Source organism: Dromiciops gliroides, chromosome 1 (genome assembly GCF_019393635.1).
Source record: "Dromiciops gliroides isolate mDroGli1 chromosome 1, mDroGli1.pri, whole genome shotgun sequence".
In the NCBI taxonomy this organism is placed as follows: domain Eukaryota; kingdom Metazoa; phylum Chordata; class Mammalia; order Microbiotheria; family Microbiotheriidae; genus Dromiciops; species Dromiciops gliroides.
Window position 1 is genome coordinate 154,031,607 of NC_057861.1, and position 11,002 is coordinate 154,042,608.

General features: G+C 38.7%; 1 protein-coding gene across 1 annotated transcript in view; it reads right to left on the minus strand.

The window, feature by feature from the left end:
• LOC122746695 (Y+L amino acid transporter 2-like) overlaps positions 1 to 10,673 on the minus strand; it is a 40,242-nt gene extending 29,569 nt beyond the window's left edge. The window contains exons 1-3 of the mRNA XM_043992561.1: positions 10,165 to 10,673; positions 5,357 to 5,481; positions 682 to 826 (exon numbers count right to left, since the gene is read on the minus strand). Of these exons, the coding sequence (XP_043848496.1) occupies positions 682 to 826; positions 5,357 to 5,481; positions 10,165 to 10,673 (779 nt within the window). The remainder of the gene's footprint in view (positions 1 to 681; positions 827 to 5,356; positions 5,482 to 10,164) is intronic.
• Positions 10,674 to 11,002: the final 329 nt, after the last annotated feature.

Here is an 11,002-nt window from a genome sequence, read left to right on the forward strand (position 1 = left end):
GACAGGAAGGCATATAGCATGAAGAAGACTTTGGTAATACATCAGAGTAGAAAGGGAAAGATTATAGAGCCTGAAGAAAGTTAGAGGAAAGCAGGATGACAGTAGTTAGATGTCTCTCCAAACACATTTATCCTGCACTAATTCTTCATGTCTTGTGTGGCATGAGTTTTCAGGTCAGGCATCCTATCAGGGATAGTCCATGTGTGTGGGAAGATGGGCCCCATCATGGGTAAGGGATGCTAGGGAATAGCATCCAGATGCCCAAGGAGGGAAAGAACCAATCAGATGGCTAGTGCTCTTGAAAAGAAGAGGAATTTGGAAGGAAAAAAGGGGACAAGTAGAACCCAAAAGAGAAGATGCCAATGTTGGCATCTGGGGGAAATCCCTGGTCACCCTGTATTATTTCTGACTCTGCCTACTTATGAATGCAGGATATTCCTTTACTTATTCAGGTACTTATTTCTGTTAAAAACATTTTAAAGTAATCTTTGCCATAGATTTCTGATACTGGATACAGTTTATCATTATTATAAACATAATATCTAGCAATGAATTTGTTAATAAAATTCTATTACAACCAAACAATTAGGAGTTTCCTTGGATTTTGTTTCATATTATTCTCATAGTAGCTACTTTGGGGAATTCCACATTTCAATTTTTGTATAATTGTTGGTACAGTACCTTTCAGGATTCTTCATTTCCTCAGTGATAAAATTCAGTGTATCCCATCCAGTGTAGGAAAAAAGAGCCGAGTAAAGAGCTAGTGCTATAAGTCCTGGGTCATTGGTGGAACCTTCAAATGGACCCTTAAAATTGTCTGTTTCTCCTATAATAATTTAATAAGTCAGTGTTTTGGCATAAGACAAACTGTTTTCAGCTAATATCTGTGTGAAGCGGAGGTATAAGTAAATAAAGGAAAGACAAATATCTCATTTGGTCTTCACAAGAACCCTGTGAAATAGGTGCTGCTTTGATTCTTATTTTACAGATGAGGAAACTGAGGCAGACAGTATTTAAGTGACTTACCTGGGGTCATATATCTTGGTGCTCAGGTAATCCAGTGAGCTCAGGTTCCATGTTAGGATGAAATATAGAACACGCAACTTATTGAACAGTTAACAAAAGGTGGTTTACAGCAAAGTGTTACAAGGTATAATGTCTTCAGATATCACAGAGTTAGAGGCACATCAAATCTGTCTGAATGGGAATTTTTATGACTTCAGGTGACTAGAAAGGTATGTAAGGGAAGTCCTAGGGATAACTTGGTTGCCTTTAGGGAAAATTGATCTCTAGGAAATAAAGGAGCCCTGGTACATTAACTCTTTCAGGCCATTACACTCATAGCCCCATGAAAAGGCAATGAGAGAATTGTATATCTTTGTTTTTATTAATATATTTATGTAAATAGTGGTCTCATATGCAAAAACATATTATATATGATTTATACTATATATAATATATGTATATATTTGATTTTTTTTGGGTGGGGCTATGGGAGTTAAGTGACTTGCCCAGCGTCACACAGCTAGTAAGTGTCAAGTGTCTGAGGCTGGATTTGAACTCAGGTCCTCCTGAATCCAGGGCAGGTGCTTTATCCACTGTGCCACCTAGCTACCCCCTATATATTTGATTTTTATAGGTGGTTCAGGAAAGTCAATCAAAGAGGTAAGAAAGAGTTTGTAAGAATACAGTCAAATCATATGCTTTAGCATCTTACTGTGAAGGTTAGGGCAATTCCCCATATATCCCACAGCAATAGTCCTAATAGCAGAAGTGCAATTATATGATCACAGGACTTCAAGTTGGAAGGGAAATTAGAAATCATCTGTCTAATCCCCTGATTTTCCAGGTAGATTTCATTTGGAAAGAGGTAGGAGACTAAGGATATGTAATTCGTGTTTTTTATGCCAACATGGAATATGGGGAAATGTTTTTCAATTGTGGTGCTGGAGAAGACTTTTCAGCATCCCTTGGATAGCAAGGAGATCAAATAAGACAGTATTTAAAGACATTAATTCAGGCTCTTCACTGAAAGGTTAAATAACTTTGGCCACATAATGAGAAGACAGGACTCAATGGAAAAGACCTTGCTGTTTCAAAAGATTGAAGGCAAAAAGAAAAGGAGATGCTAGAGGATGAGATGGATAGACAATGTAATGGAAACAATGGATATGAGCTTGGACAGACTTCAAGAGATAGTGGAGGACAGAAGGGCCTTGCATGCTATAATCCATGGGGTCATGAAGAGTCAGACACGACTGAACAACTGAACAGCAACAACAAATATAATAATGTGACCCATCTCCCTCCACTTCTTCTCCTTTCTCCTTAGACCCAGCCAGAATAATAACTGCATCCATCGGTTCTTTCTCTATTCTGGAATATAGTTCATCTGGGCTTGATGACTTGGATTCATCAGTGGTAGTTTGGTCCTCTTTACTATTTTCCTACTTGTGTTTCAACTTTGTATTAGCTATGTTAGTCCTATTTTAGTTTACATTCATTCTGTTTGGTAAAACAAAACAAAACAAAACCAAAACCAAATGAACAATATTGTCTCTTACCATCATCTCATTTACTCAAAGCAATGATTCTGAGCATTTCTTAAATCTTGTTTTTTTTACCTAGTATAGCTCAAGAATATTTTTATTTTGTCTATGTCATTCTTTGTCAGCCTCAACTCATGGCACAATTCTATTAGGATCATGCTATGCTTTCATGTTTTTCCTCCATACTTGTCCCTCTGAATCAGGGAACTACAATTGTCTGTTTCATTCTTCTAGAAGCACAGGCTGCATCACAAATAATCAACAGTCACAGAACGATAAGAACAGAAACTTAGTGTTTGAAATCACTTTAAAGGCTATCCGACCTTCCATTTTATAGGTGAGGAAACTGAGGCCCAGAGAAGTTAACTGACTTGCCTAGTGCCACATAGCTACTAAGTGTTTGTAGGAAAACAGACACTTGACTCCAGGCTATCCTGACTTCAAAGCTAGTGTTCTTTCCAGTACAACTTGCAGACAGGCTCCTTAAACCCACAGTGTTTGTTTGTTTGTTTACGAGCCTTTTCTAAACTTCTTTTTTTTTTGTCTAAAGATCTTTCATCTAGAGACATGTAGGTGGTGCAATGGATAAAGAGTCAGGTCTGAAGTCAGGAAGACATGAATTTAAATCCAGTCTCAGACACTTACTAGCTGTGTGACCCTAGGCAAGTCACCTCTGCCTCAGTTTTCTCAACTGTAAAATGGGGCTAACAATAGCACCTACCTTAATTAATATTGTAAAGCACTTAACACAGTTCCTGGCATATGGTAAGAGCTTAATAAATAAATACTTGGTCCCTTTCCCCATCTAAAAGAAATTAGCTTAAACAAATACAGACCTACATATATACATAGACTCTTCTTCAAGACCTGTTCTTCTTTCTCAAGCACCCCCTGACATATAGCAGGAAGATCTGATAACCTTCTCTCTCCTTTGTCACAAATGTGAAACTTTTTTTTCAAGCATGACTTCTTTTAAGGCTCTTCAGCTTAAGGGCAGGACTAATTTGCATAGCAAGAAGTTGATTAAATGATTCAACAGACATTCCGTGATCACCTGGGAAATCTTTATATTGTGATCATAAAGCAATGAGGAATTATAGATATAACAGGTAGAATAAATCACAACCTCTGATGTAATTGTAAAAACTACAAAATGTTCAAGGCAGGATAATTCATGTAATTTTAGGACTGGAAAAAAAAACTTCACACTCTTCATTTTACAAAGGAGAAACATGAAGTCCAAATTTTGGAAGTAACTGACAGGAGGGCATACACAGGTAATGATAGAATCAGGCCTAGAACCCAGTTTTCTTGATGCCAGGTCCAGTGATCTTTCTACAATGACCATTTTTATTTCAATGTGTTATTTATACGTTTTATTAATACTCAGAGCTATAATTGGTGATTTCAACTCCTGTGACAAGAAGAGTCAACTGGGGCAAGCAGTATATTAATTAACTTTGTGATTCGTAGTATGAAAACAATATATGGAACAATTAAGACAAATTTGATTGTGTGGGAGAGAAAAGTAGTTATCAAAGTGACTTAAAGGGTAAAATCTCAGCCTTGGAAGGAGCTCTGGAGGTCACCTTGTCCAGTCTACAGGATTTGGATGTTATTTTTACTCCGTCAGAGAGGCTTTCCCAAATGTCAGTTCATTGGGAAATGACTGAACAAGTTGTAGTATATGGAAAATTTTTAAAAATTGAAAAAAAGAAGAGGCTTTCCAAAAAGGCTCCCTTCCTTAAAGCCTGGGGGAGAGAAGTTGGCTTTGGTATTATTGTTCACCTGTCCTGAGGGAGAGTGTAGGTACTAGTGGAGGGAGGGCAGAAGAAAGGGTAAAGGAGGCCCTGAGGAGGGGAATGGGCAGGAATGGGCTAGTTGGTGATCTCTTTACAGGCTGAGCAAAGAGAGAGTGAGTGAATAGGCTTCAATCCAAGACTCCACAGAAACCTAGAAGCAAACCCTTCCTTTTTTGCTTCAACACCTTCCTTTGGCTGAACTCTGCTCCTCTTACCTCCTAATTTGCAGAAGGAGTACTGGTATTACATTTTTATGCCATCTAAATTTTCCACCTTAAGGCAAAGCTTTGATGGCCTCCTCTAGTTTTGATTCTGTCAATCTTTATAAATGGAGTTTAACATGACTCAAGCTGTATAGAGTTTTTGTGCTTCAAAAGGGAAGGGTGGTGGTGGCGGTAAGAGAATCAATGCTGTCATTTTAGTTCATTCAATTTGGAGGCTAATAAAACACTCCTAAAGGTCATTATAGTTTATGTAGTGCCTTGAATATGGTAGGTAGGTTTTTAATTTTTATTTATTAATTTGGATCTCTGAATCAATTATTCTAGGGTACTCTCAATGAGAAACCTCCCTTAAGAATGAATGAACTGAGGGGAGGGAGGGAGAAAAATTGGAAATTAGAAATCTTATCTTAACAAATGTTGAAAACTAAAATAAATAAATAAATAGATTTTTTAAAAAAGAAAAAAAAAAGAATGAATGAACTGGGGTCCTGAATAGCTTCAAGAATAACATGCATAGGGGCAGCTAGGTGGCGCAGTAGATAAAGCACCGGCCCTGGATTCAGGAGTACCTGAGTTCAAATCCGGCCTCAGACACTTGATACTTACTAGCTGTGTGACCCTGGGCAAGTCACTTAACCCCCATTGCCCTGCAAAAAAACCCCAAAAAACCCCAAACAAACAAGAATAACATGCATATCATAACTGGTCTAACTTTAATTATTCTATTTATATATTTGATTTTATTTACTCACATCTTCATATTCAATCCTTCTTCCCTTACCTTTACAAATTTTATAGATGCCCACAGATATGACCAGGATGAGAGTCAAGATCTTGGCATATGTGAAAATATCCTGTACTCTGGTTCCCCACTTCACACTGATGCAGTTGATGAATGAAAGGAGCCTGTGGAGGAAATAAAAAAATGTCCCTAAAGCATCTGTAGAGAAAATGTAAATATAATTGACATAGCTGTGATGTTATAAATTTTGTAAGGTATCATGCATGCATTATCTCAGTCAAGCCTCACAACAGCTCTATGATGTAATGAGGTTCAGAGATGGTAAATGATTAATTGCCCAAGGCCACACTGTATTATTCCTCTTAGGTTTTTTGTCTTTTTGCTTCCCTCTCCCAGCCATCTCCTTTGCCCCTCCCTCCCCCTCCTCCCCCACTCCAGAGCTGGAGCAGTGCCACATGCCCCTAAATGGAATACTCCTAAGAGCATAAATGGAAGCATAGGACCATATTTCGAAGCTGGAGGTGACCTTAGAGATCATTGCATCAGCATCATTGTCATAGATTTAGAATGAAAGGGAATATGTCAGACACTCCCACACTTATTCTATGATTTAGGCTTATCAGTCTTATAAGCCAGTTGCTCAGTCATTTTTTCAGTCATATTTGACTTTTTCATGACCCCATTTGGGGTTTTCTTGGCAAAGATACTGGACGAGTTTGCCATTTCCTTCTCTATTTTACAGCTGGGGAAACTAAGGCAAACAAGGTTAAATGACTTGCCCAGGGTTAAATAGATAGTAAGTGTCTGAAGCTGAATTTGAACTCAGGTCTTCCTGACTCCTATCCTAGCCCTCCATCTATTGTACCACCTAGCTGCCTAGAAATCAATTAAGTACAACTGAAGATCTTTGTAGCCTGTACTGTTGTCCCACAGTCCAGCCCCTTCATTTTACAGATGAGACAAATGAGGCCCAGAGAGGCCTTAAATCACTTGCCCAAGCTATTATGTAGCAATTGTAGGATTTGAACCCAACTCTTTGATTCCAAATCCAGTGCTTTCTCTCTTACGACAAACTGCTGGGAACTCCATAGTGGCACCCCTTTGCAATATTCTCAGTGCCCAACAGTGTATCTTGGCTACAACTTAAAAAAAATCCCCCTCATTTTAAAATCCTCAAATTAACAGTTTTACACACATAATTTTGGGGGCTTGTTTGGTTCAGAACTGTGATCTATCTCATGCTAGTCTTCAAACAATTGGAACCAAATTGGGCAGAATTCATTTTGTGATGTGGATAAAAGCTATATGATACCATGGCTTAATGTAAACCAGAGCTAAGCCTCACATTAAGAAAAGAATTTAAATGCATTGGTACATTATCTCCATGAGCGAAACTTGGGATATGAGGAGAATGTCTCCACAGCAACTCTGTGGTGCCACAGGTCACAATACCCCTTATGAGGGTAGAGACTGGTTTTGCCTCTTTTCTGTATCCCCAGCACATGGCACAATGCCTGACACATAGTAGGCATTTAATAAATGTTGATTGATTGGTGAATACACAGAAGCCATACAGGCAGGGTCACCATCAGAGAGATGGGGCCCAAATAAGAAAACCTCTCCTCCTCCTTCTCCTCTTAACCAGTTCATTCTGTCTGAAGAATGTGCCTTGGGGCATACCTGGAGCTGGGCCTCTTTCAGAACCACACATGCTGCCATTGTGGTTAGCTTCCTTCCAGTGACACATTTGTTCTCACCCTTTCCAGTGGGTTGACTGAGTGCTGAAAGATATGATGCTGTGGGATGACATAGCAAACCCCAAGTGGTTCCTTGGTCTCCCAACGAGGACAACTGGAAGGAGGCCGCATCAGAGTTATATCAGAGGGCATTAGCTACCGAACCAGGAAGAGCTTCCCAATCAGTAGGCTTTGAATGGAGTGACTCCCCACTCTGCCCCACCCCGCTTCCTTCCTCAGTCTGGAACATGTGGCAAATGGCCAAACATAAGTCCTGAGATGAGATATTTCTGGCCTTGGATGCATTTTCATGAGTTTGAGAGGTCAAGAGCTACTAGTTCCCACAACAGGAGCTGACAGGCAGTTTCAAGATTCTACATTTCACCCTTCTCAGTGAAGATGACCGCAGACAGGAGAAGGGAGAAGGATCCCCAAGCCCCTGGCCTGGTTTGCCAGAAGACATGGTGCTTGAGGGAGGTAGTATTGAGCCTATAAGGTTTGAAATGAGTAGAAGGTGAAATACTAATTCAGCAGTCCCATAAAATGCTTCACATTTTGTTAATATTAGCCTTACAGGAGAGTACAATTGATTGTAGTTATACATTACTAATGATTGTTTGAATTTTGTCAATGTATTCTTGTGAGTCTTTTACTTTTGTGTGGAGGAAATAAACAGCATTTGTAAAGTGCTTAGCATAGTGCTTGGAACATAGTAGGAGTTATATAAAGGTTTATCCTTATCCTTCTTCTCATCCTTTTCCTATACTTGGTCTATATCATACAGAGTATCCTTCTGCTTCCATTTTTGGTTTTTTTGTTTTTTTTCCCAGGGTCACACAGCTAGTTAAGTAGCAAGTGTCTGAGGCCGGATTTGAACTCAGGGAGTCCTGAATCCAGGGCCGGTGCTTTATCCACTGTGCCACCTAGCTGCCCCTTCTGCTTCTATTTTGAAGGCAACCCTAGTCATGAGCAAAGCCTAAGCTTCAAGTGCCTCTCCTAGGGGCTCTGCAATGGGGCAAAAAGAGCCAGACCTCTAGCTTTAGGGACTAGAAATACCCAAACTCAATCTGGTCCTTGAATGTGGGTCCAGACCTAGAGGCCCCTAGTGGGAGAGGTAGGGGAGATTTTCTTCCAACTCCCTTGGGTCAGGAGCCACTGGTGTGGTTTTTTTTTTACATAAAGTTTAATGCTTTTGGCATTGCTATAGTTAATCAACTGTGGGGAAACCAAGGAAAAATACACTGGAATTCTATTTGAAAACAAAATGTAAAGCAGAAGCTAAATTACTTTCCCAAGACCTGTTGCTAAATCAAAATAAGAGCCTACATCAGAAGCTGCCTCTTCCAATTAATAGATATTCTTAGATGTCAAAGTGAGACTGGAATTCACAGTACACATGAATGCAATCTCGGATAGAGCTGGTTGTCAGGAGATCTAGATTCTTGTCTCATTTTCATTACCTACTAACCTAGGAACCTGTCAACTGGAAGATCTAGCTTAGATCAGAGGTACTAGGTTCTTTTTCATATTTTCTTTAAAAATTTTTTCCCTTTTTATTTTACCATGAATTTAACAAACATGAATTTTCAATATAAAAAGAATGGAAAAGAATATTGTTTATTAAGTTGTGAATTTCTATTACATATAGGTTTTTAAAAAGTAAATATCAAAAAAGTATATCAAAGTAATATTTAAAGTATATTTATATATATTTACTATTTATTATAAATATATCAAGGTAATATTAAAGTATAAAGTATAAAGTAAATATATCAAAAATAATAGTAACAAAACTGCCCTGCTTTTCTGTATCCCCTCCTGAAATTTTTTTGCTCTATTCTCTCTCTCTATATAGAATACTATATATATTAAATGTAGATATATAATATATACATATATATATATATTTTTTTTTTAGTGAGGCAATTGGGGTTAAGTGACTTGCCTAAGGTCACACAGCTAGCAAGTGTCAAGTTCTGAGGCCGGATTCAAACTCAGGTCCTTCTGACTCCAGGGCCGGTGCTCTATCCATTGCACCACCTTGCTGCCTCTCTTCTATATATTTTAAAAATATTTCATCAGTCCTTTCTTTGTCTTCTTTTCTTTTCCTTCTCCTCCTCTTCCCTTGTTCTTTTACTACCACTATCACTACCCATCTAGTCCTCTACAACCAGACATGTGCTTGTAAATTGGTTCTCAAAAGAAGTTCACATGACACATTTTCATGTCACATCTTCATTATTAACATTTTCTCCATCACTTTCTTAAGTCTTGACAATCAACAGAACAACCCTGATTTGTAGTGCTCGCTAATTTCAGAGATGTGAATGTTCAGACTGAATATTTAACAATCAGCTCAGCACCAGCACATCTCTGCAACCACCTCCCACCCAAGTAGAAGCCCTCCCTTGAAACAAAAATAAATTCATCCAATGTATGAACATGTATGTCTCATTATGAACCTCTAGGCCACTGCTTCTCTGTCAAGAGGTAGAAATCATCCCAAGTATTTTCAACCATCTTCTCAGTGGATGCATCTAAAATAAATAAATATGGCTCTCCAAAGGAATAATTAGATTCGGGCTACAATTTATTTTGTGTGGAAATTTATATTTTCAGATGTGAATTGGCCTAATGTGAATGGGAAGCACTATGGAAAGGGTATTTTACTTGGAGCTCATATCTGAGCTCTGACACTTTCTGTGTAATCATGGGCAAAAAAGAAAAATTCCCCTGTCTGAGCTTCAGTTTCCTTAGTCATAAAAGCGGAATTATTTCTACTAAATACCTCAGAGGGGCATTGTGAAGAAAACATTTTAAACTTCATGGTTCTATGTAAATGTGAGATTTGTTTTTGACTGGACTTATGATTCCATCAGGGTAGGAAGTTCTTGTAAGGACCTCCTTCTGACAATGAAGATGGGTGCCTGCGAGACTTGCCTATGGCACCAAGAAAGTAAGTTATTCTCTTTTCCACTGTGCCCTGCTGCTTTTCATGAGTTTATCTTAATAATTAGAAAACTCTGACTAAGGAAATTTCAAAGATGGTCCATGAAAACACCTTAAATAAAGCAAAGTTATAGAAGTAACAAAGATAACAATGTATTATACTCACAAATGCAGGCAGCTGCCATCCATCTGACAGCCTCATATGGGGGCTCACAGTGTGGGAAAAGAGGCTGAATGATATAATTAGCAAATGTAATGGCTATAACAGCCTGTGTTGTTGGCTCAATGATGAGTAAAGATGACCAGAGTCTAATAAAGGCTACAAAACCGCCAAAGGCTTCCAAGATGTAGGCATAGCTTGCTCCAGACTTAATGATGGTGGTCCCTAGCTCTGCATAACACAAAACTCCAAATAATGAAAAAATCCCTCCGAGAGTCCAGATAATCAGGGAAAGTCCATAGGAGGCACTGTGCCGCAGAACACCTTTGGGAGACAGGAATATACCAGAACCTATCATGTTTCCCACTATTAAAGAGATGCCGTTCAATAATGAGATATTTTGTTTCATCTCTACCTTCACCTCCTGTGCATCAACTGGTTTGTCTTCTTCCAATTCTCCATTATTAGATCGTGAATGTTTTCTGCAGCAGAAAGTATAAGGATTGGTCATCTTTTATAGTTATCAGACCTGTGGAGAAGTAGGAAGGAGGAATCCTTATTAATAACACAACACTGGTTTAGCTTTAGGGATGAACTGAGTGCCTAGAATAATCAAAAAGCAAAATAAAAAAAAACCCCAACAAAACAAACAGAGAAGAAAGATACGTGGCCACATCTGGCATGGCAGAAGTTTGGTTCAGTGGAAAGGGTACAAGGTTGAGAGTCAGAGAACTTGGGTTCAAACTCTGCCTCTGGTACATACTCATTGTATGACCTTGAACAAATCACTTGATCTTGCTGGACTTCAATATCTTCTTCCAAAATTGGAGTGGCCTGGAC